The 27,325-nt window shown below is 42.8% G+C and overlaps 1 protein-coding gene across 2 annotated transcripts in view; it reads right to left on the bottom strand.

Annotated features, from left to right (window-relative positions):
* SLC2A9 (solute carrier family 2 member 9) overlaps positions 1 to 27,325 on the bottom strand; it is a 2,089,749-nt gene that overhangs the window by 1,238,392 nt on the left and 824,032 nt on the right. For both annotated transcript variants that reach the window (XM_069631955.1, XM_069631956.1), the window contains exons 5-6: positions 25,342 to 25,466; positions 12,126 to 12,271 (exon numbers count right to left, since the gene is read on the bottom strand). In XM_069631955.1, coding sequence (XP_069488056.1) covers positions 12,126 to 12,271; positions 25,342 to 25,466 — 271 coding nt within the window. The remainder of the gene's footprint in view (positions 1 to 12,125; positions 12,272 to 25,341; positions 25,467 to 27,325) is intronic.

The following is a 27,325-nucleotide window of genomic DNA, read 5'->3' as shown; positions in this document are numbered from 1 at the left end:
ATTTTATGAAGTCTGATGGACTCAGAGATGAATTTTGATATTACGGTGGTTGAACAGTGATTTATTGTGAAATGTGTGAATATTCATTTTGTTGAATTACTATGATTTAAAAGAAGAAAAGGAGCACAAGTTGGGTTTCTTCCAATTGTGGCTTGGACCACTGCCAAATTCTCAGAAAAAGGAGGGAATGTAGTATAATTTATTGTGTTTTGGAGTACAGTGCCACTGAATGTGATAATATTATTGCCAGCAATAATGTGGTACACATATGGCCAGCCTATGTTGCTAGCATAACATATGGGTATGCAAATGGAGACAGGCTGCAGATTTTAAAAGTACACCAGAATATATGTTTTTTTTTCTCTTTTTATCTTACTTGAAATGCCTCATTTACAGGAGACTACATTAGCTGTCTAATTGACTGACTTAATTAACAAATACTAATACTAACTCAATAACATTATAATGCAATCTCTATGTGGAAAAGAGGCAGAAAGACATGATCTGAGATTCATTTTAAACGTGCATTTTATTTTTCTCTCTCTGTTCACCGTGTTAGCTGGAAGCAAAATCTGCATGCCAGGAAATTAGTTTAGATACAGTTTCTTACTGTAAAAATTGAGCTATTGTTGAAGGAAGGAGGTTACGGTCGTTTGAATTCGATTGGTGCAGAGTGTCTGCAGTGATTCCACGTAAGCATAGGGGGATGCAACAGAGTTCTGCTGGACAAAGTTGGACAGAACTAAACTCAGATCGCTTTGGCTGAGCTGCTGTGAGGCAGGTCCAGTCTCACTTGGCACTTGCTTGAGAACTGTAGATTACTGCATGTTCTCGCTGTGCACTCCAAGCTTTCAAGATTACAAAGACAACCCTGGTCCCATTCTTCGGTGGCGAGCGGGGAGAGTTCGCGTGTGGGAGAACTAAAGATAGCTGGTAAATATCCAAGTGAACCGAGGTTATTGTGTTCGGTATGGATGACCTTCTAATAAATATCAGGCAGGGAGAATAGCAATAGCAATAGGGAATCCCTGTGTTTAATTGCCACGTTAAAATGTTGAAAAGTGAATGCCATGCTGTTGCTGTATTTTTCTCTTCTTCTTGTTACAGATGATGCAAAGTGAATTTCATTCTGTTGCCATATATTGTTCTTCTGTTTGTGTCAGAGAATACTGTAACACAAAAGGGTGAGATGTTGTTTGGAGATGCAACTGTTTATAATACAAGTATAAAGTACACAAACCGTGTAGAGTGTTTTTGCTTTTGACTTTTTCTTTGGTGCATCTAGAATAATATTTCAGGAGAAGGAGAAGATTTGTAATACATGTGTTATGTTTCCCATACAGATTGTGTTATATCATTATCAATGAAAAATAGCTGTGTGCGTGTTTTCACTCAGTGTGGTGTCTGAATGGAATCTAATACAATAGATATTGCTGGGCGCACATGAATCAGCAAAGAGGCCTATGGAAACATAGTTCACTAATGTATATAAATTAGTGATAATACCACAGGTTATTGAGAATGCTATATGTGAAATTGTGGTATTTCTGAATGTAGGTCCAAGGCCTCTAGAGATCACACGAACAGTCTAAGCAAAAGAAGGATTTTGTATGTTGGGGCCACAAGTAAAACAGAAAAATTATGCTCACCAAAATACCACCAACAAAAATGTATACCACTAACTGATCCTATATAATGTAATAAAGAATGGTCCCTGAAAGGAAATAAAGCCAAACCAAATCTAAATGTAAGGAGTAGCCATCGCCAAATTACCATTATTTTTGGTGGTAAGAAAATCCAGCCAGGCCCCAAATTTACACAAAATATCCTACAGCCCAGAAGCACTCATGTTTTCCACCAGCAGGTTGCATCAAATATTCCACAGAAATGGTTCGGAAGTGAATATGCATCCACCTTGAAGACCTTGTCTTCATCCAATGTATGTAACTTTGAGAAGATTTTACCCCAACAAGAATGGAGTAAAATCTTCATCAAGTTGTTCCAAGATAGTTCCAGCATGATTCTTCAAGCTGCTTCTTAAAGATGCTTCCTTAACGGAATCTCTAAGACAATTCAATCAAGGGTAGATCTGAAAACCTCATATAGTCGCGTTGCCACTGTGTATTGGTCCACTTCAAGCTTTCTGTAAGTGAGCCAATCCTGGCTGCTGTAACAAGGGGTAATTCCTTATGATGTCAAAACCCCACCCCAAGTACTTTCCAGGAAGTTTAGGCGGAGTCTAAGGAATGAAGGAATATGCAAGTTTGGAAGCGCATTCCCCAGTACGTAGGTACAATATACTTCCCCCCTCTTCCATCTCTTACACAGGCAAAATAGGCTCCAGTAGTTATCTCCCAGGTGTGACTTCCCACTATGTTGCAGAGACCCCTTTGAAGCTTAATGTTACTACTCCAACACCAGAGGGGCTATGTTCTGATCTCTGGAGACGGGTGTCAGGGCTCCCAAGTACCCAAGTATAGGACAATAGACCTTCTGGCTAGGCCCACCACTTGTTGGTGAAACTCTCAGGGCCAGACACCAGTAAACTAATGGTTCTGCCACTGCAGGTCACAGTGAAAACCAAGTGGAAAATATAAATGATATCAGATTGGGGTTTGGCAATTTAACTCTTTTTCCTCATGTCTAATTGTTTAACTAGATATAGCTTTATATTTCTATTTAGCCAAAGTGCTTGCAACAGACAAATGAGAATATGCAGTTAAATGTCATTTGAACATGGGTGTCAGTAATTTAAAGGCGGCCAATGACTGTTGACATTTATTTGTTCCAGCAGACTGTTTTAGGAAGGTTCATGCATCCTTTTCTGCCATGTAACCAAGTAACATTGCAGCTGCTAGTGTGTCAGTAGACAAGGCCCAGTATAGTACCCAGGTGCTCACTTGATTTTTCACCATCTAGCATTTTTAAGTAACATTTACAAGAATCCACTTTCAGGAAAAGAAAACCGAAATCATTTTGAATAGCAAAAATCAAGGAACGCTTAAGGCTTGTACACTCGTGCAAATGCCATCCTATTACAGAGTCAGATTTATTTTTAAATTAAAAAATGGGTGAAAAACTATCTTTTGGCTTTGAATGTTGTGGTGCGGGGACTGTATTTTCTTTGTTTGTCTTGCATATGCAGAAAGCAGATACACGCGACACAAAGGTGGGATTCTTTGGAGGATCTGGGATGAATACAAACCCATTCATACATAAAGGTGCCAAGTTCTAAACCCAATGGTCGTTCACACCTGGCATTTCAAAAACATTGAAAAATGAAAACCTTATTGATGGCAGATGGCTTTGAAAGTCTTCGGAGGGTGTGGCAGAACCTGGTGCATATGAACATACCTTATGATGGGGTATTGTGCGTGAATAACATAGGTTCCTAGTTATATGGCTATTTGTTTACAATGCCAAGCTTTTTTTGCAAAAACAAAATGATGCTGGTATTTCTGCCTCCGAGAGTGAGCTCTGCTAATCATGCTCACTTTCATAAGGTTCCATGCTGAAAAGTAAAGTGCAAACATGCAACCTTGCTGGGACTGTCTACTGACCCCCCTCCCACCAGCAGCTGCCCTGTAGTTTGGTATTCTGCAGTTACACGTGCATAACTGAAAAAAGTCTGCTGGGAAGCACATTTACAACATCCAGGGTCTGCCCTTATATATAATTATACATTCCTGAGGCCTGGTGGCAGATTACTAAATTAATATAAGCCATATCTGCTTTGATATGGTGGGCTGTGGAAATATATAATTATAATGGTCAAAGCCCTTTGGATGTCATTTAATTGTCAGCCTAGCTCCACGTCATTCATTTCACTGTTTGGTTTTGTGTGCCAATATCTGGTGCAGTGTTCCAATGAAAACCGATCAGTTTGCCCAGCCCTGGATGCTCCCTTTGTTCTCTTCTGGGAAGCTTGTCACCTTCTCGAGAGAACAGGATATACACCATGGGAGTAATAAGAGGACCAGTGCTTCAAAGGAAAACCCTGCCCGGGGAGTGGAGATGTCATAACAGGTTCGTAATTACTGGTGTCTCTTTGATGTAAGGCAGAGAGGAGAGAGGGAAGAGTCAGAGTCGCCCAGGAGAGAATTTACAGTCACAGAAGGTTCCATCATTTTAGGATTTCTTAGTCCACTCACGTTTCCTATGCCACCTCCCCATTTCTTGCTGACAATGCATTCTAGGACTGGCAACACCAGGCAAAGACTCTTGACGAAGGAGACAGGATTATACCCTTAAAGAAGGTTTGGAAAAACGACAGTTTAAGGGGGTCAAGCCTGCCCTTAGAGTAATCCCCTGGACATCAGAAGAAAATGATTTCAACTGAAACTATTATTGGGTATAATCTCCCCAACGTTCTCTGCCATATAGGCAAAGATAAAGACTTTCAAGGAGGGTGCAAGACCATCCACTCACCCATTTCAGAGGGTGATTTGAAGTGACCTGCTCGTTGGACAAGGCTTGCCTGTGGCCGAACACTGGCCACCAGGACTTTGCCCATTGGAGGCTGCACCCCTTGAAAGTGCTCTATGTCAACATTTGTGACTAGGAAGCACAGAAAAGGGACTATCCCTGAGAGACCCTGAGAGGGTTACCCTTCAACCAAGAAGCCAAGGAACAGCTCTAGGTTTCTTTCACACCTCAAACTGACTTCAAACTGACTTGATCACTTTCAAGTCATTTTTGAGCTGCTGAAAGACCTCTGGTGTAGCCTTAGACACTCACCAAACATTTTAAACTGCTTTGAGCCATACCTGCCTGCGTATGAAGCCATATTCCATCTGAGTGAAACTGCAGTACTGCATCACATTGCTGGACCTCCTTGAACTGACTTCACCACTTCAAGCTGCTAACTTAATTATAGCCTTTCCGTTGTTACACCGATATGAGACCATTCCCACTGCAGGACCACATTACGTTATTGGACCACATCAAATTGTCACAACTGTCGCCACGCTGACTTCATTCTTTTGGATAAAGGAACTCAACTGTCTCAAAAACGAGTTGGCCCATTGGAAAGCGTTAAGAAGCCTGACTCATCATTGTCAAGCCACCCAAGAAGAAGATAAAGGTACTCACAGTGGTTTTGTCCCCCTGCCTATTTGAAAGGGCCTCATTGACCAGTGGCAGCTGGTGAATGTTTCAATTGGAAGGGCATACATGATTCCAATGAAAATGCGTGAGCGGCTGAATGCAGCAAAGGAGCCCGGACCAACCAAACAGGGAATGGGAAGGGGGTTCTCACATATAATTAATGTTAAAGATATTGGGTTAAAATGGTGCATTTTACAGCATTAATTATTTGGAAAATTGGGTCAGAATCCACAGTTTGCATTCAGTTGTGTAGGGTAACACACACACAAATTCAATAGATTCAAGTCACATGTCCATGCAGATCCACCAATACATGCCTGTCTGCATTACCATAGAAAATACTCCAGCTAGCTTTGTCAGTACAAAATGACCTTCTGCAGGTAAATAATATATGCAGAGTAACTGCTCCAATGTATACCAGTCTAGCAATGTAAAAACACTCATCATATTCTCTTTAATCTTGATTCCTAGTAAACAAAATATCATTTTAGGCAAGAAAAACAAATCTAGTTATGTTTCTTGCCTGAAATGTGGACCAGCCTTGCCACATAATAAAATGTATCATGTTTACCCTCGATGCCCATGAAGAAATTCAATGCCAACATTAGTGAAGAAAATCAAACTGGCTGCAGTAATGTAAGGCAGTCAAGCCACATAACAACACTTATCATGTTTGCTTTAAACATGATACCCAGTAAATCAAATGCTATGCCAGAGGCAGAACACATAACCAGAGTGGCTGCAACAATGTTGGGGAATATAGTCACATAATAGGCACTTATGGTGTTTGATTTAGCTTTGATGTTCAATACAAAATGTCGGATTTGCTTAAACCTCGATGCTCTGTAGAAAATGCCATGCCAGAGTAAGAAAACATAACCAGATGGGCTGCATCAATGTAGACCAAAGTAACCACATAATGACAATTATCATGTATGCCTTTACCTTGATGCCCAGTAAACAATGTCAGGCCAGAGTCAGAGAACATAACCAGGCTGGCTGCATAACCAGACTGGCTGCAGAAATGTAGCCCACTCCAGCCACATAACAACACTTCTCCTGTTTGCCTTTATCTTCATGCCCATTACAAATGCCATGCCAGACTGGCTGCAGCAATGTAGGACAATCTAGCCTATCTATTGTTTACTGAGAATCAAGGATAACGCAAACATGATAAGAGTTATTATGTGGCTAGTCTCGCCTTGGTTGCTGCGTCCTACCTGGATAATTTTCTTTTACTCTGGCATAGATGTTTTACTCGACGTCAAGGTTACAGCAACAAATAAGCATCAGTATGTAGCCCACTCCAGCCACATAACAACACTTCTCCTGTTTGCCTTTATCTTCATGCCCATTACAAATGCCATGCCAGACTGGCTGCAGCAATGTAGGACAATGGCTAGATTGTCCTACATTGCTGCAGCCAATCTGGCATGGCATTTGTAATGGGCATGAAGATAAAGGCAAACAGGAGAAGTGTTGTTATGTGGCTGGAGTGGGCTACATACTGATGCTTATTTGTTGCTGTAACCTTGACGTCGAGTAAAACATCTATGCCAGAGTAAAAGAAAATTATCCAGGTAGGACGCAGCAACCAAGGCGAGACTAGCCACATAATAACTCTTATCATGTTTGCGTTATCCTTGATTCTCAGTGAACAATATCATGCCAGAGCCAAAAAACATATTCAGACTGGCTGCAATGATGTAGGTCACTCTAGCCAAATAACAACACTTATCATGTTTGCTTTAACCTTGATGCCAAGTAAAGAAATGACATGCCAAAGTAAGAAAATGTACCTTGATGCCCAGTAATAAAAATGCAATGCCAAAGTATGAAAATATAACAAGATGCTGTAATGTAGGCCTGTCTACCCATATAACAACACTTACCATGTTTGCTTTAAGGTTTAAGCTTTAAGCTTTAAGCCTGATGCTCAGTTCACATTGCAATGTCTGAGTCAGAAAGCATTACCAAACTGACTGCAGCAGTAGAGGCCAGTCTAGCCACATAGAAACACTTATGTTTGATTTAACCTTGATGTCCAGTAAAAAATGCCATTCCACAGTAAGAAAACATAACCATGTGGTCTGCAGCAATGTAGGAAAGTGTAGCCACATAATAAAACGTATCATATGTGCTTTCAACGTGATGACCAGTAAAAAAAAGCATTCAGAATAAAACAACGTAACCAGACTGTCTTCAGCAATGTAGGCCAGTTTAGCCACATGACAGAATTTATGTTGTATTTAACCTTGATGCCTAGTCATGCCAGAGTAATTAAACATAACCAGATTGTCTGCAAAAATGAAGGCCAGTCTAACCCGTTACCAACACGTGTCATGCTTGATTTAATCTTGATGCCCAGTAAACCATTTCATGCTAGAGTCAGAAAGTATAACCAGACTGGCTGCAGCAATGTGGCCTGATTAGCCACATAACAACACTGTGCTTTAAACTTGGGGACCAATAAACAATGCCATGCCAGAGTCAGAAAATGTAACCATACTCACTTTAGCAATGAAGGCCAGTCTAACCACATGACAACACTTATGTTTCATTTCACCTTGATGCCCAATAAAAAATGACACTCCAGAGTATGAAAATGTAGCCAGGCGGACTTTAGAAATGCAAGCCTGTCTAGCCACACAATGGCACTTATCATATTTGCTTTAACAGTGATGTCAAGTTAAAAATGCCATGCCAGACTAAGACAAAGTAACCCGAATGCCAGCAGCAATGTAGGCCAGTCTATTCACAGAAAAAAGTATGTTTGTTGTAACTTTGATGACTATGTGAAAATGTCATACCAGGCCAGAAAATGTTACCAGACTGGCCACACCAATGTAGGCCATATACCAACACCTATAATGTTTGCTTTAACCTTGATGCCCAGTAAAATATGTCATGCAAGAATCCCAAAACATCACCAGACTGGCTGTGGAAACATAGGCCCGCCTGGACATATAAGGACACAGGTGTGGTCTGTGAACTGTATGTCCAGAAAAGAAAATGACATGACTTTGAAAATATAACCAGATGGACTGCAGCAATGTAGGCCTGTCTAACCACATAACCAAACTTAAGTTTACTGTATCCTTGATCCCCAGTAAATAATTACATGCCAGAGTAAGTAAACCTAACCAGATAGTCTGCAGCAATGTAAGCCATACTAACCACATAATAACAATTATCATGTTTTCTTTAACACAGGTTTGGCAGAAAAAGTCACAGAACCACAGTGTTTGTATGAATAAATATTGAGAGTGCACATAGGCTGCAGGTGCCTGAGAGGTGTGGGAGTACTGCCAAGTACAACCCACTGTTGTGGAGACAAATAATGCACGGGCGGCCGCTTCCTTTCACATCACTTTGGCTTTTCCTGCCATGCTGAAATTACCGCAATTGCGAAGCCGTGAGAGAGTTTTCTGGCACTGTCCTCCATTCAATTAATCTTAGGTCCCATCTCCCATTTACAATACATGTCAGGCCACTTTGCAAATAAATCCTTCGGACTTATAACCACATCTCTCTTCAATTACTTGCAACACATGCCCATATCATACTCTTGGGTGCAGTGTGACTGAGAATTGCCCGTGCTCTACATGTTTGCTTTAACCCTGATGCCCAGTAAACAATGCCATGTCAGAGTCAGAAAATATATCCAGACTGACTATAGCAATGTTTGTCATTGAGGACAAATATCAACACTCATTATGTTTGCTTTAACCTTGATGCCCATTAAAACATGACATGCCAAATGTGACCAGACTGGCTTCAGTAATGCAGGCCAGCTTAGCCACATAACAACCCTTATGTTTCTTTAAACTTGATGCCCAATAAAAAATGCCATGCCAAAGTAAGAAAATGTAACAAGATGGGCTGTAGCGATGTAGGCCTGTCTAGCAAAATAACAACACTTTTCATGTTTGCTTAAAACTTTAAGACCAGTACACAATGCAATGCCAGAGTCAGAAAACATAACCAAACTGGCTGCAGCAATGCAGGCAAGTTTAGCCCCTTACAAATCCTTTTGTTTGCCCTTATCCTGATGCCCAGTAAAAAATGCCATGCCAAAGTAAGACATTGTAACAAGATGGACTGCAGCAATGTAGGCCTATTTAGCCACATAAAAACATTTATCATATTTGCTTTGAACTTGATGACCAGTAAACATAAAGTCATACAAGACAGAGTAAACAAACTGTATGCAGTAGTGTAGGCCAGTTTAGCCACATAACAAAATGTGTATTTGTTTTAACCTTGATGTCAGTAAAACAAATATAATGCCCGAGTCAGACATTATTACTAGACTGGGCACATAACAATACATGTCATCTTTGTTTTAAACTTGATTGTTCTCAGTACACCATGCCATTTCTGAGTAAGAACATGTAACCAGATAGGATTTAACAATGTAGGCCAGTTGAGTCACAAAATAATACTTATCATGTTTGCTTTAAACATATTGCCCTGTAAAGAAATGCCATACTAGATTAAGAAAATTAAAACAGACTGGCAGCAGATATGCAGGCCAGTCTAGCCATATTCCACAACACTCATGTTTGCTTTAACCTTGATGGGCAGTATAAAATGCAATGACATAGTACGAAAATATGACAAGATCGTCTGCAGCAATGTAGGCCTGTCGAGCCACAAAACAGCACTCATCATTTTTGTTTTAACTTGATGCTGAGTAAACAATGTGATGCCAGAGTCGGAGAACATAACATGACTGACTGGAACAATGTAGGTCAGTCTAGTTTTGTATGGTTTAGTTTGTTTATATGTAGTACGCACCAAGCCCTGAGGACATTCTAGCCACACATTTTTCTTTAAATCTGATGCTCAGTAAAATAATGCCTTTCTAGATTAAGAAACTGAAACAAGACTGGCAGCCTAAATATAGGCCAGTCCAGCCACATACCAACACTTATGTTTGCTTTACAGAAATATAACCATACTGGCTGCAGCTATGTAGGCCTGCCCAGCCATATAATCACACTTATCATGTTTACTTTAACCTTGATGCCCAAAAAATGTCACGCCAGAGTAAGATAATGTAACCGGACTGGCTGCAGCAAAGCAGGCCATTCTAGCCACATGACAACACTTATCATGTGTTCTTTAACCTTGATGCTTAGTAAAATATTTTGTGCCAGAGAAAGAAAATGTAACCAGACTAGTTCCAGTAAGTTAGTCTACTCGAGCCGCATAACAACACTTATCATGATTGCTTATCCCTTGATGACCAGTAATGCCAGAGTCGCAAAATGTAAGCAGTCTGGCTTCAGAATAATTTAAGGTAAAAAAGATGCCCAATACTGGGCTTCCTTGAAGCATAACAAATTAAATACACAATGGGAGGTTTGACCTTTCCTTGGCTGTCCAAACCCAGAGTGGGAGAGATAGATGGATATTCCCCATTCAAAAACAATGCCTGTTTCCTGGACGGTTGATGACTTCACGGATGCAATTTAAATGATAGGAGGGAACATGAGGTGGGAATGGAGGTGTAAAGAGGAATGGCATTCGTTTTTACTGGGGTGATATACATCAAGGCGATAGGACGACACTGTTGGTAATCGCCCAATGCCCAAGTTAAGGGCTCAAGTGAAGCAATGGTCCCTTAACACAGACAGTGGTGCATTACCGACAGAGTAAGTCAGCCACCAAGGTGTACATCGCCATTAGCACCTGTGTAGGTGCTTATGGTTTAATTGCTGCACTGTGATAACGATGTGACCATTTTTATTGGTTAAAAATCAATGAAGAATTCTGAAAGACAAAATCCACAAAGGCTTTTGGTGCAGTCAAATTGTTTTACAAACTGGTATATCTGTCCCCAAAACAGTTAAAATTAGATGTTTCTCTCTAATCCAATCCGTTATTGATACAGCATACTGCAGCATACTGTCATAAGGTATAATAGATGTCATGAGCTCTAGAAAGTGATAGATTTCGTAATTATATGTGTAAGCGCATTCATCTGCTTTCAGGACCGTATTTGTGTCAGTGTGTTTCTTGTGAATTGTTTTAGTTTTTATAGAAACCTTAACTTTGTCCACAAACATGCAGCTGTCTTCACAGGGCAGCATATAGTTCTTCCATACCTACACATTAGACAAAACTGTTGGCTTTTCATTCTTGTCTGCTTCACAGTTGACCCACCACCAATGCTCAGGCCGATAAGCAGAGCCAGTCTGCCACAATTGGTGAACATAGCACTTGATTATTGTGCAGGGCTGAGTTTATGTCAGTAAATCAAAAAGTGATTATTGAAGATGCAGCCATATGTCAATCAAATGAATAAATAAACAAATATGTGAGGAACAGGGCTGGTCTAATGACTTGTCTTCCAAGTATATTGCCCTAGCCATGGTGAGGAGTTCATTGGCTCAGCACTTAGAAAGTGCTAGAGATTAGAAACTGACTTCATGAGCTTGAAACACTGTAAAAACATGAACTATTGTTGACAGGTTATCAGGATAGTTGAGGAGGATGTGTTTTGGTCAGGTAGTTTGTGAAAATGACATAGGTATTAGCATAGATATTAGCATGGTCATACATAGTTAATCGGTAGGTAAATAAAAAAATAAAATGAATATTACGCTTCAAGCCCAGCCTCTAAGCACAGAACCAGGTATCAAACCCATGCTGCCCAGCGTTCTCTTGCTTCCAAGACAAACATGTTGCCCCTATCGTATCCCGTTTTACTAGACAACAGTGTAATATATTTTGGCACCACCTAAACCCCCCCCACCCCAAAAAAAGCAAAGGATGATAATGAGATTAGACAGTGTCGCCCATATATGCGGAGGGAAACAGAAGACAAAAAAAGGTGAGAAATGACATCATTTTAACACTGTAAAAGCCCAGAGAATAGACAAGTTGAGAGCACAACGACAATGGAAAGACAAACCCATGTGGAAAGAATACTGAGAAGGAATCCCCTTAAAAGGGAACACTCAAAGAACCATTTAAGCTAGAAAATGACCCAATGATGTATAATCACTTACCCTCCCAAGAAGTTGTGGTAGTCCAACTACTTGTCCAGTAAAGACACCAACACAGATCATAATTGCCGTGATCTGTCCCAAAGATCCCCGAATATGCTTAGGAGAGATCTCACTCACGTACATGGGAAGAGTGCTGAGCGCAATACCTGCAGAAAAAAATCACATTAGCAAAAACACTCAGAAACAGCCCTTTAGTGCAGTCTTTCAGTGAGACTGATGCATGCATTCCAGACACGAAAATCCATATGGAAAATACATAAACAGGTACAGCAGCTTTCGGCCATTAGTAATATGCATATGTAAATATGAATAGCATGGGCTCTCCCAGCGCCAACCATGGCAGTTGGCTTCTGGGCGCTAGTTATAGTAAGTGCAGTAGCTTATTCAAGGTGCAAGACCAAGCAAAGGGTCACAAGCATGAGGGAATATCCTAAAAATCCTCGCCTCATGGTACGGGCGAGTTCAGGTAAGTAAGCAAACATAAATGACAAAATAAGTATGTGTGCACATTGTGGCAAAGCCTCGCCTCATGGTATGGGGGGTACTTCAGGTATGTAAGCAAACATGAATGACCAAATAAGTATGAGTGCACATTCTGGCAAAGCCTCGCCTCATGGTATGGGGGGTACTTCAGGTATGTAAGCAAACATGAATGACCAAATAAGTATGAGTGCACATTCTGGTGGAGCCCTCCCTCATGGTACAGGAACTGATTCAGGTAAGTAAGCAAACATGGATGACAAAATGAGTGTACTTTCTGGCATTGCCTCGCCAAATGTTTTGGTGGCTACTTGAGGTAAGCAAATATAAATGGCAAGGCTGACAGACAAAGTAAGGTACGTTTCAGGCATGTTAAAGGATTAGCAAGCAGCAAGAAAGTCAAAATTGGTATGTTTCCATCTGTGTTGCAGGTTTAGCACTAGGCTAGAAAGACATTCAGGTGGTTATAGGTCAAAGGTTTGAATCAAAAGGTTCGAATTACAATTGGTTCGAATCAAAAGGAGCGAAAACAAAAGGTTCGATTTTTTTTTTAATTAATTTTTTTTGGGAGGGAGTCCCCCCCAACCCCTGTTTTTGTGTTAAAAAACACTTTTTTACCTACACGGAAACCCCAAAAAATAATATATAATTTAAAAAAAAATTCAAACCTTTGGTTTTCGATCCTATTGACTCTCACCTTTTGCATTCAATCCTTTTCTAATCTATCCTTTAACTAGACACCAATTCAGGTGTGTTAGGGACATATTGAAAGATTAGCGATGTGCTTAAAGACAACATTGGGACGATTCTGGACATGTTACAGGTTTAGTAATGGGCTGAGAGAACACGTTACAGGTAAGGTAGTGGTAGAGCAGCAAGTCAATTCAGGTGGGGGGGCTAGGGTAAAGTCTTGATGGAGAAGACATGAGGCAAAGGAGGCACATATCTCTGTTGCTGGATAGGTAAACATTGCAGGTAAAAAGTGTCACGGGGCACTCTCAGGAACGGGATGGCCTGTACGGTGTGGTATTTAGGCTTGGATAGAGCGATCATAAGGTCGAAGGAGGCGCTGTGGGTAGGCAAAGTAGGTATTTGCGTTAGCATCGTGAGAGCGGGCCGGTAGGAGTAGATAAAGGAGAATGTCAAAGGTGCAGATATTAACACGTGCCTAATCTAAATGGAAGAAGAGTGGAGCCTCTTCTTACCTTTTTACGGATGTTAAGTAAGCTGTAAGGGGAGATCATCAGGACCGGGTCTGAGTGATGAAAGCAAGAAGGCTAGATGGAGGAGGAGGAGGCAATGGTGTTTGTCTCAGAGGTGAATGCAAAGAAGCAGACACAGCCCTGCCCACACATGCTCAGTGAGCCTTGCACAGGGGTTGGCTGCAACCACCCGGCTCAGGGAGGGCTTTCCATTTGTTTCGGGCTTCACCCAATCAGCTCGCTGCATGGTCGGAGGTGCATCATGATTAGGAAGGATGCCAGTGCAAGTGACTGCATCCACTGCTGCTATCTTTTCCCAGCAATTCGACTCGTTCAATACAATGGGGTAGCTGTTGCCCAGGCAGGGGCATCGGTGGAATGGAGCACACCTGCACACAGCAAAGTAAGTTCTTTTGGCAAAGACAGGCTCAGTGCGCCTTACACAGGGGTCTTCACGAGGGGCCTGCTTCGCCTCCCGATCAGGGCGGGCTTTCCATTTGTTTTGGGCTTAACCCAATCGGGTTGCAGCATGGTCAGATGTGCATCCTGATTAGGAAGGATGCAAGCGGAAGTGACTACACCCATGGCGTCCATCCAATCCATGCAATTTGCCTCATTAAATGTAATAGGGGTAGCTGTTGCCCAGGCAGGGGCATTGGTGCACAGGGGCCTTCACGAGGGGTCGGTTTATGATGAGAATATAATTATGCCTTACATATGACATAGTATATGTATGGTTTTATCTCTTGGCAGATTAATCCCCCCTTTTAAGAACCCACTAGACCCACTTGACCCATTTGAAACAACAACAAATTGGCATGGCGGTGTGATCGGCTATAACCACCAGAGATAACTCCTTATGTCTCGGGGCAGAGTCTGGGCACATTTGCTTGCTGTTTTTACCAAGGCAAACATTACATTGTTGTGGTGTGTTCTAAGATTCAGTACTATGAGAATACCATCTTAGACAACACCAAAGCAACGAAGGGGCTGTCTGCAATGATTCTAGACCATCTCCGTTTTAGGGTGCATGGCAGGAGTGGCAGTGTATCAATAAACATGGCATTCGTAACCACTGAACGGCGCTTTCTCCTCTAAGGCATCATTATCCCCGCTTTTCTGGGGTACGATTCTCCAGTGGGTTTGGATTGCATTGTTCTGGAGTGATCAGATGGTAGTGTTACTACTATTGCAATCAAGCATTTGTGATGTGCCATTGTGTGTTCATAATGTTTCTGCATTCTCACCTCTCTTGGCTGCTCCGTCTTTTGAACCTTATTCATAACTTCCAATTACAATAACAATATTTCGTGTACGATGATAATGTCCAGATCATATTGAAACACAGGGGGGCTTGCAGTACAACCACCTCAAGTTCCAAAATCAATTGGTCAAGCTATTGAAAAGGTGGGAGGTGCCATTGCTTTTGCTTGAAAAAGCTCATCCAGTTGGGTGTAACATGGAGGCTCACAGAAATAATAATATAACACAAGGTCCTCTGGGCTTATTATCCCATCGTCAGAGGCAGGAAATGGATGCTAGTGGGCAGACCAAACTCCAGTCCACCCAATCCCGATGTTTTGGGAGGAACCTTGAGTTTTGGCAACTGTAAATGGAAACAGTCCGAAAGTGCTTCCGCAAGTGTCCAATTTGGCAATTATATAGGACACACAAACCCCATAGGATTGCCTATCCTAAAAAAAACTGTGGTTGATTGTTCTTCCAACAAGGTTTGGGCAGTGAATGCATTTGTATCTTCCAAACATGATTAGGATGATAGTGGCTAGCTAGGTCTCCAATAATGCCTCCTGCCATTGATGCAATGCCCAGATTCTCTAAAATGAGTACAAGCTAAAAATAAAACCACAGAACATACGCTTTTTTCATTTGTGCTCATTGCTGAAATATGCAGGTCAACATTTACTCAGAGCTGACCTGCGCGTTTCTGGAGGGGATGGACAGTGGCGCAAAGAATGAGAAGAAAAACAAAAAGCATTTCCATTCCCGTTCAGTTGTAACTGCGGCTCTCACACTTAAAGAAAGAAATCATGGTGGGTTCAGAAATAACGCTGTATGATTTGCGCCTCTCCCTGTGCCTGTTCTCCACAGCCACAAAGGGGTGACCCTCATTTCTTCGGGAGTCACTTTTGAATGCGAAGAAACACCCTCTTATTTGCGCAATTGCAGAAAGGCAGGAAAGGAATGCGAAGGAGCGCATCTAAAACACGCTCATTTAAATGCCTTTTGAGAATTGGGTTGCTCCTTTTTTGGTGCAGGTTTGGAGATGCGCTTCTGAATCTCATCACTATTGGTAACGGAAGCGGGGATCCAACCACATGCAAAGGCTTCTCACTCTAGTCTCGCTTAGAGTGTTCTACTGTACTGTATCAGGTTGTTGTTTTCTAATAGTGCTTCAAAAGTAAGCTGAGTATCCAAATACAGGGGTTATTTTATTCGGGATATAAATTCCAAATATCTACCCTGAGCCATTGCTTTCGTGCTCAAGACATGTTGATTTTATTCATCAAGACCAGTCCCCAGGACTGGATTTATATTGCACATATTCATAATACAGTGAATGTACAGAATATGGGTACTGTGATTCGTTACATCAAAAAAACACATCACAATGTATGCATCAGGAGTGTGTTAGTATTACTTTGTGGAGTAAATATTGCATCATATTCACATTGTTGCAAAGTAACAACCAAAGAAACAGTATTTGCACAAAATGAACAGTAATCTGCATTGTTGTATATACACCCCCTCGTATTAATCTAAAGTACAGATGTGTTCATATCTGTGCAATTTGTCTTTGGAGAGAAATTCAAACTAGTCAAGTAGATCTAGGTTGACTGTGGAGCTGAAACCAGTTAGGGTGGTCAACTCCTTGGTGGGTTAAAATTATTTCCACAGAGTACCAAACCGCTGCTCTCTTTGGCTTCCTTGTAGTCTGGGTTTAAGTAAGGGTATATTGTTTCTAGTTTAAAATTCTTTATGTCCTTTGCCAATTTCTTGTGTTTTTTATCAAGTGTTTCAGTAGTGAACTGGTCCATTGTATTATTGATTTCCTTCAATTTCTCCCTAGCGTTGTCCAGGCTGTCATTGGACAGAAAATGTTTTTTTAAGCTCTTCATGTATCTTAGTGTGGATTCTTCTGGCAGTTATTATTGTCAGGGCCATAAGGTCTCTGCTATATTTTGTCGCAATTTTGCTGAACCCCAGCATATATTCAGGGTCATCCAGAAAAAGGGCAGGTTCATTTTTTACTTGGAGGCCCATTGGAACTAAGTTCACTCGCAGATACTCGCAGAGAAAATGTCCATGCACTTCTGTGCGAAAGCACTTCTTTTTGAGCTTGAGTAATTCATCTCCTGATGTAGTTGCTGCAATAAATTGGTTAGCTCCTTGCAAGTTGAACAATGTGGGTCCAAGGATAATATCATTTATTTGATCCTCCATAAAGCTTAGTGTGTGTTCCATTTTGGAAATTCTTATAATCACCGGGAGTGTAAGTTCTAAAGCCGTTGGTGTTGAATCATGTTGTGTGGTTCCAGTAGGAAATCTTAGCTGTCCGGAAGGGGTCAATAGGTCAGTCGTCTGGTAATCCCAGCTGGATTGAACACAATCCAAGAGCTCTGTATTTCAGAGACAAAGTTATATTGGACACTGAATGTCAAAGGATAGATCGTAGATCCCTAGTACAGTAACACTGTAGCTTGATAGTCGGTAACTGAAGGGATAGCCCTAGTTATGTTTTGGAGAACCTGCCATAATGAGTCCAAAATCCTGTGACTCATGAGGTGAGATCAAATGAACACAAAACAGCAGATGTCGCCTCGCTACTGCATTTCAAAAAAGGAAAACAATATAGAATAAGGTCCTTTGCAACACATAGCAGACACCTAATAGCTTCTAGCGAGCACGTTCTCCAATAATGTCCCAGGTGCCGCCTGCATTCTTTCTCTGGGCTCTTGGACTTGGCCTGCATGAGGAGATGTTCCTGAGTGGGAGGCAAAGCCTTCTTGATTAAAACAGCTTCTGTTTGGAGCACGTTCCTCATGAAGAAGATGAATGAGGGCAATTTGATGACGTTTTGTGAAGCCTTGAAGACATGGCTCAAGATGAAGTAGCGCTGACAGTATCCTCGGTAACATCCCAGCTCCAACACACTTGATGCTAACAGGCGCTTTGCAAATACATGAAATAGAACAGCATCATTAAACATATGATCACTGTACACAAAATGATTGGCTTATGTTCTCGCGCACATTTTACGTTTTCTGTCCAGGAGTTAGGAGATAGTACTCAAACCCATCCGCATCCCCACATCCCTAGGGGATTGATGTGCGAGCTCAGAACATCTCGTTGATAGGAACACACCTCATATCTTGCTTTCCCTCGAATGACCTCGATTCAGCAAATAACAGCAGCTCTGCCAATGTATACATGAAAACGTATGGCTACCAGGAATTGGACCACATTAAAACTTGGCTCCTGGCCACCATCATTTACTTTGCATCACGTTTCCTCATTTGCAACCTCCCGAAAAGCCCTCAGCTGAGAAAAGACAAGTTTATCGAAATTAGCCCTGCCCTGCCCCCAGGCATCACTATAACATGGACACCTCAGTCTGGCTCCGGCTATTCTTTTGTTTTTCTCTTCTGAGAAAGGTTTTCTCTGGGGATCGGGATAGGGTGGCATCGCACTGCAATCAGGTACAAGCTGGGCTCACTAAAGGTTTTCTAAAGAAAATGTTTTTGTAGAATCCTGGGCCGTGCTCCATGGAGTTCTGATGCACTTCTCTAAGAATGGGAATTCTCGCTGTGGGTCCTCCTGAAGTCTGGCGGCCAGGAGCAACCTTGTCACTTTTGCCATGCACTCACAGCTGACGGTAGGAATGGCATTTAGTCCCGGTGTCTGGGATTCTTTTCCCTCACTATTGTAGCCGTTGATAGTGCCTGTACACACGGAGGAGTACATTGGCTGGACTGCACATTATGCTTTCAGTGTGGAGGCTGCACGCAGACACAGGGTTTTCTGGGGAGATATCAAGCAGATTTCAGATCTTTATCAGCTATCGTAAGTTAACTCTTTTGCAGATTTTAAGTGCTGGGTGTTGGTGCATAGAGGGAGCTTACCAGGGCTCAAGTCGAGGGTACAAGCGGGTGGACGGAGTTGCCCCACTTTTTTCAGGAGTCCCCCACTTTTTTCAGAAAACCTTTATATGCTAATTTCTGGTGATGCCACATTCAATTGGTATGCTAATGAGTCCCCCCACTTTATTTTTAGGACTTAACCCCTGGAGTTTATTAATGGACAGATTACTTAACGGTAATATATATCTCACTGAGCCATAGACTTACTTGGCATAGTCGTTAAAATATGAGGCATGTCTCCAGAACAGGTTCCCAACTATATCTCCCAAAACACTGGGAGATATGATTTACTCGATTAAGTCCCATCTCCCTGTTTTCTTTATTTGCCACATGGCTAGATGAACAGTCCTTCCACCCTTCCCCCTGCCTGCCTGTTTAACATCAAGCTAGCTCTGGACAGGGTAGGCTGGGAGATAAACTAGGACTGGGCCCATGAGGACCACTCAGTCCTATTAAGAACACTGATAAGTAATTGGCCATTACCCCCTCATCCATCTTCTCTGTCACAGTCCTTATATGAACATATACGATGCACATTATTTATGACTAAAATCACACAGCTGTCCATATTCCTGACTCACCAAGAGTTATTCTGGAAATTCAGTGAGCATACGGAAGACCTAACTGATAAACCACAAACTGTGGATGAGTGTCCCTCACTAAAACATTATAGTGGCTGGTAAAGGTGGGGGGTACTGCCCATGTGGCTGGCGGACACATTTCTCCCTGGATATGGGAGGGCAATGGCATATCAATGATGGCATTAAAAGTGGAAATCACCACCCTTATCTTCCTGCTAAGAGTTGATGGGGGAAGCCAGATATCCCAGTCGAGCACTTCTGAAGGTAAACATTGGCGGTCGACCTGCTGACAAGCTCAAGTGCGATCTACCCATAGCCACATACAAGGAATTAAGCTCTACAAATTACATTTCTTTTGGCAACAGGGGGCAAACAATATCTACGATAGTGTGACATTTTGACACTACTATTTGTCTAAAGAAGGGAGGGAAATGCAAGGCTACGCCATTGTCAAAGAACTGGGCATAAGGTTTGAGACAAATGTATAAACCCAACTCTGAAATAAATCTTCCTATCACCACCAGAAATGCTACTTCTGATGAGATGAAATTCAGGGATACTGTGGCCAGTATTTCAAATGGAGCCCCCTGTAAATTCCACAGGGCCAGAGGGAGATCCAAAGAGGGGACAATGGACTTGGTCACAGTACACTTCTGCTCGAAACAAACTCTGTATGAGGTTAATGAACTAGAATTTAAATGTGGGGCCACCTCCCAGCTTGTCTGGTAGGAAAGCAAGAGGAGCTTGTTCCTGTGGGAAGATGACAAGGGGATTTGAGTTTGAGATTTGAGTCTCCTCTTGGAGGGAGGAATGAGTTCAGCAGATGGAACAGTACAGGGTTCACATTATGATAGTCCCAGGGTACTACGTGTATCATTTCCAGCATATCTCTATGGACTTCCAACGGTTCCTAAGATGATGACAGCCTATGTCAATAAGGCTCTGTAACCTTTCATGGTGCATGGACATTCTGCTCTGGGCAGCAAGACTCGCCATTGATGTGTCAAATGCGTATGAGAGGAGGAAAGCTGGCTCTTCTTACAATTGAGGTGGAACCCACAATGCTGGGCATTTTCACATACCCTTTTCATGTCCTGGAAGCACTAAGGCAGTCATCCCAGTATGGAAAATCATTGATCCCCACCACATGCAATAGACAGACCAAAGCCTTTTGTGAACACTCTTGGGGAGAAAGATAGCCTGAATGGCAGGACCACGAATTTGTATTTCTGACCTTGGCAACGAAAGCATGGTGAGGCTAGGTCTTCCTTCCAGACTAGCAAATGCACTTAGCCATCCCATAAATCAATGGATGTGAGCCAATCGTCCTGGTGAACTGGCAGAATAGCGGCCTGGAAAATCACCAGCTTCAATCTGTGGAATGTCAAGAAATGGTTCACAAACTTTAAGGCATCACTATCCTCAATACCCAGACATCTGTTGCCTAGGCACCAGTCTGACTGCGTTTTACAAAAGCAGTTTGTTTTGATATCCCCTGTATTATCATCTGAGGGTTGGCTGGGTCCAGGAAACTTGAGTGGCGACTGACTCTAATGGTGGGGTAAGGAATTAGAAGGCTACGATGTTAACTCTGGTGTCCGGTCAAAGGATCGAAAACAAAAGGATCTAATTACAATAGTTGAGAGTCAAAAGGACCGAAAAAAAGGTTGAATACCTTTTTTAAAATACATTTTTTTTTTTGGTTTCCGTTTAGGAAAAAAAGTGTTTTTTATAACAAAATCGGAGCTTTGGGACCCCCCAAAAAATGTGACCTTTTTTCAGTCCTTTTGAGTCTCAACTATTGCATTTCGATCTTTTTCATTCAACCCTTTCAACTATAACCGTTAACTCCGTGAATCACCTGTTTGACTTGTGGATCCTTGATGGAGCCCTTCTAAACCTTAGCAAAACTGAACAGTGATGGCAGAACAGAAAGGTGTTGAATTAATCATAACCTCTGACATTGCTCTGAGCAATACTCAAGATCATCATCTTCCATGCCATTATAGAAGGAAACAAATAGGTACATAAGCAAGCCAGAACAAACGTTGATGTTATGTCCCTTCTGTACAAGCACACAAGCATCACAAGGCATGCTTCAGGTTCATTGCCCATTGTAAATGAGGTGCAGCTTGAGTCTCAAAATAGAAAGGTGAAGATTGGAAGTTTTGAATACATTATCATCTCTGGGATTGGTCTAGACACCCTCCATGACATTGTTTTTCAGCAGTCCAGAACAAAGTCATAGGTTATATCCCTTCTTCATGAGAACACAAACGACCCCAGACATGTTTCAGGCTAAATAACCTCATAAGCTAAGTGTCTCTTGAGTCTCTAGGAACAGCAAGCTTGTGATCCTCGCACAGGCATTTTCATTCCCCTCCGGGTGACTTGAGCAAAAGAGAAACGTGATGGCAAAAAGTTTTGAATTAATCATAACCGTTGCCATAGCTCTGGTCAGCCCTCCTCCAGATCATTGTTTTTTAGCCTGCCAAGCTGTTACAGAAATGGGAAATGCCATATGTAAATCAGCCCCCCAAAAAAGGTTCAGGCCAGCTGGAATTGCTAAGACACATCCTTCTGTATGACACAATAGGCACTCTCCTTCTCTCCTCATATTTCTGACGTCGCTAAGAAGTCACACTACTAGCTGCACCTCCTCAGAGGTATTCTTCCCTTCCTCTCCTTCCCCCAGAAGCTCACTGTCTCCCGAGTCCTGGTTCTCTCGAAGCTGGATTACTGTAACAGCCTCTATCTTAATCTGCCTGCCTCCACTCTCCGCCCTCTGCAACTCATCCAGAACAGAACTGCAAGACTTGTCCTTGGCCTCAAGCCCAGGGACCGTATCTCTCCAGGACTGAAATCTCTACACTGGCTCCCAGTGGCTGCGAGGATAAAGTTCAAAACCCTCAGCATTGTCCACAAGGCCTTCTGGGGCCTGGGTCCTAAATACCTTCAACTCTCTCTTCCCAAATATCTTCCTTCCCGAGCCCTTCGCTCATCCGCCTCCAACTCCCTCAGGGTCAGCCGCTTCTCGAAGCAACGAGCTGGGGATAGATCTCTCTCCGCGGCAGGGGCCTCCCTCTGGAACAGCCTTCCTGCCTCCCTGAAACTTGAGGAGAACCATCTCCGGTTCCGGAAGCACCTCAAAACCTTCCTTTTTGCTTCTGCTTTCTCTCTCCCTCTCCCCTGCTGAACAGCTAATAGTCCTCACTGAAACTGCACTGATTCTGCAACTGGACCACTCTTAACGGCCTCGGTCCTGGGCCCAGCCACTCTCCACTTGCACTGATGCCTTTGAACCCCTCTGCACTGCGGGACTGTCTCTGTATCCCTACAGCCCCCCCCCCTTTCCCAGCACTTGTTCTGCACTTACCTTGCACTTGCCACCAGCTGGCCCTATTTATTTATTACTTTACGCCACTTACCTTGTACTGCACTTCCCCCCCTTCCCTTCCCCTTGCACTTTTTCCCCCTCCCCCACCCCTGCACTTGCGCGATCTGAATGACACCTGGCCTAGTAGGATCGTTGTCTGTCTCCCCTTGTTCCTCCCCTCCCTGCCTCGTCGCGCCTTGAAACACCTGTGTATAGGCGCGTTACAAATGCCATATCATATCATATCATATCATATCCCAAACATGTTTCAGGCTCATTGGTCATAGTCAGTGAGGTGTTGCTTAGAATATTTGCAAGTGATCACCCCCCTTCCATTGTGGCTGTGAATTTCCAGATTCTCTTCTGTGAGGAGGAGGGACTGGGTTGAAGAGAGGTCAGGCTGTGAAGACCCGGATTTCACCATTGCAAAGACCTCCTTGCAAAGGCCTCTACCTCGAAAGGGTCATCTGTTCTGAATACATTGAGTCAGTGCTGATCTTCTGGTATGGATGGATCTGTAAGGTGACGGCCATAGTGGTTTGTTGATGCTGAGGTCTGCCTCTGCCATCTGTGGACCAATATAGTCCGGAACCAATAGACACATTTTAGTTGCCACCATTGCCAGGGCCTTATTCACAAGTTACACTGTTCCACCAAATAGGACCCTGCCACCATTGCCGAGGCGTGTATGCCATTGAACATCATGTCTGATAACAACTTACAATGTAATTGCCTATGGGACAGGATCCAAGAGGGGTCTTACTGAGAAAGGATCATGTTAAAGACTTGATGGCAGTCCCTTGTCGGTGTATTTGCATTGTAGGGTGCATACGCCCATGTTCTCTTGGTCAAATTGGTGTCGCAAAAGGAACACGTTAATGAAACTTCAATCTTATTATATGTATGATGTACTGGCTCAACCTCTTTACCTGGTACTGAGGTCTGGGCTGCAGGATAGTCAATTCTTAGGACTGCTGGAAACGCAGCTACAAAGCCCAATACACGATACATTCTAACCATAAGGTGGGGGGAGTACTTGTCTATCAATCTCTTTCCATTCCTTCACGTGGAGCGACTGGCCCACTTTGTGAATGGGGGAGCTTTCCAGATTTCCCATGAAAAATTTCCCAGAGAGGTCTTCCTTTTTAACATCTGCATTGGGTGGCCTAATGTACTGAACGGCCTCAGTCAGCTGTTTATCTTAGAGATACTGTGAGGAACCTCGACCCTCAGGCGTTTCCTAAGACTGTAAGATCACCTGCACCCTTAATGCTGGGGACACAGCTGAGTCCATCCGTTTCTGAAAACTGTTCCCCTCTAGAGTGATGGACGTTGCTTTGGCAGGAGGACCTACTGGAGTTGCAGGGGAGGTGGAAGGGTCGACAGCAAGGTGTACTTTCTGTACATTGTGGCACTTTTCTGTATGCTGCCTTGGCCTCTGTTGTTCCTCCTTGCATCAACTACTGAAGCGCAGAGCTCTTTTCATGTTTATAGGGGGTAGCCTAGCAAACTCCTGCAAATCTCGCAAGAGCTGCCATCCAGACTGCCGTTGGACATGGATTGTGTGTGTGTGGTACTGCCACACTGCCGCTGCTGAAGTTGCCCTCTGAGTGTTCCTTTTCATTTGGGAAGCAGCACACAGTTTCTTTCACACTTACACCAGAACTGCAGTGCTCCCACTGAACCCGCCTTGCAGTGTTTTCCACCAGGGCGGATGAGCTGCACAGGAGTGCTGGCGCCATTTCTGCGGTGGCCTGCTCGGCAGCACCGACTAGGTAAAGAGAATTACGAATGAAGCTGGGAACCCAGAAATACACATGGGACTAGAAACATAGTGCGTTTACAATAGAAACAAAGCGGGAGGAGTTTAAGACCCCTGTGTAACGAAGACAAAGAAAATGGCATCGGGAGGTGCAAGAGCCCTTTCTGTGGGTCATGTGACTGAAAAAGGGAGAATGGCCTTCAGAGAATATGCCCTATCAGTGTGTTTCTGAAGGCTAAGTGGGAGATGCTGTGTCACAAATATGCAAGACTGTGACCAGGAAGACGGGCAAGTGGGTAATGGGGAATTGAGGGCCAACCAACCCTTTATAAAATGGTGATACAGACATTCTACGGCAGCAAGCAGACATTGTGATGCAGAACCACACAGGCCATTCATATTGCAGTGATTGGATCATTGACTGCTAATAGCAACAAGGGCCTATGATGTTTTCACATTAGCGTGTGTTGGCAATGCCAGGCATTTGGTAGCAATACCGTCTGAATCGCGTAGGTACCAAGGCATTTGCAATGCTTATGCAAAAACCAAAGCGGTTGTCTTTGTCAATGCTGAGTTGTATATTAACTAAAAAGCACATCTGAAGTGAAGAAAACTAATTTTCTGTACATTAAATGCAGAGCATAGATACAACGTACCTCCATCAACGCCCATGAGGAATCGGCCTAATATGAGCATTTCAAACGTCCCGGCGAGGAGAGCAAGGCTCATCAGTAGTGCCGCTATAACTGCAAACAGGTTATTCAGCAGCAGCGTTCCCTTTCTGAAAAGTAAACGCACGCAATTGAGAAAAGAATACGAATCGATTCAAAAATACTATTTTTCATCCTAACATGTTTGTTTCGAACAAATTAGTGCACAAAAACACGACACACGTTCACATATAATTGTTAAGAAATGAATACTTTAGACGGCACTGAAAGAGATAAACACTAGCTTTACATGTTTTACTAGTAGGCATACATTGAAGACAGAGTTGTATAAAAGCCATGTTATATTTGTCTGGAAGCCCAATTAGCAAAATGATTTTCAGTGTGACTGCACCCGAGGGGCTCAATGATAGCTAGCCCAACATCCTAGCGCTGACGCAAATTCTTTTTACAACTGAGATGTGGTCAAATTAAACTGAGAAGTAGGACAAGAGGCTGGGGAATGAAACCTTTTCCCAATTACTGTGTAGGTGTGAGTTAAGAATATATGTGAACGACAGATCATAAAATGTATTCTTAGAAGTGTGTGTCTCTACATAAATGACAGGGCTTGCGGTAGAAAGAGCACCTTTTGGGCAGTTTATAACGTCGCCCTCCCTGGACAAATCCTCAGCAAACGTTGCAAATAAAGTGTATGGCCCTCTTGGAATGATTCTGCAAAGTTTGGTGTGGTTTTGTCAAAGGGGGGAGCCAAAGTTATAGGGGGTCCCAGAATTTGTGGAAATACTCATAGACGCAATGGAAAAGTACATTTTCTCATGCTTACAGCCAAAACAGCTGGATGGATCTTCACCAAATTTGACCCAGGAGCAGCGGCTTGGTCCCGAAAGCGTGCTTTTGTAAATTTGGTGTAAATCTGTCGAGAAGTTTTTTCAAAAAGAGATAAACAGCAGGTAGAGTAGTAATATATGGGTCCAGTCTGAGGACTCACTTCCCAATTGGTCTGCAGACACACCCTGCACCAATCAGCGTCCGGTATGATGTCCGTGGACATCGGAGGCACCCGCTGATTGGATGGTGACAATCATGAGTTGTGTCATATTTTTTTAAACTGTCGCCATGTTGTATCCACGGACAGCAGCCGGTGTTCGCGAATAGCACAGTGGGGAACAAGTTTGGAAAATACATTTGGGGTTATTTGGTGGCCGAAAGAGGGGCTAGAGGGGGCAGGGGTGGAATATGCAGCTGTTTTTGTAGGTGAAAAAAGTGGGTGCAGGTGCCACCATGTTTGCTGATAAAGCAGTAGTCCATGGACAGCGCTGACAGTGCTGGGAACAAACAATTTGGAAAAAACATTTGGGGTTATTTGATGGCTGAAAGAGTGCGTGGAAAGGGTAGGGGAGTGGAATGAAGATAATTTGGAGCTTTTTTCTAGGTGAAAAGGGAGTGCGCAGGTGCTGGTGAGTCCACGGTCACCTCTTACTGTCCGCAGACATTATATGGATGGCATGGGGCTCTGGGGGAGTTTACTTATTTGAAGGTGTACTCTATGTACTTGTTATATGGTTGAAATCTATTGTGGTGGTTGTGGCCAGTGGCCACATTGTTGGGAGCATGGCCATAGGCCGTACCCCAAAATTGTGGTCACTGGCAACACATAGCATAGTAATATGTGTACAGTAATTATAGGTAATGCAGGGGGGATATACAGTATATTCAGTATATACTTGTAAAATGGTGGAATTATATAATTAAAGTATATATAGTATTTATGATTATACTACAATTGAGGATAGTACTCCTTGATGTCTTGTCCACCTTTCATTTGGTGTACCATTGTATCCTTATTAAACAGTTACCTGATACCTTTAGCCTCAAGGACTGGGAACTGGACTGACTGATCTTTTTTTCTCACTAACCGCCCTTCCCAGCTGCGACTTTTAGTTCTTTTTTAAAGTATTATTGTCTCTGG

This window comes from Ambystoma mexicanum, chromosome 6q (assembly GCF_040938575.1).
Source record: "Ambystoma mexicanum isolate Mex_15411 chromosome 6q, UKY_AmexF1_1, whole genome shotgun sequence".
Classification (NCBI taxonomy): Eukaryota; Metazoa; Chordata; class Amphibia; order Caudata; family Ambystomatidae; genus Ambystoma; species Ambystoma mexicanum.
The sequence above is the reverse complement of the archived record's forward strand: the minus strand, read 5'-3'. Positions and strand labels throughout refer to the sequence as shown.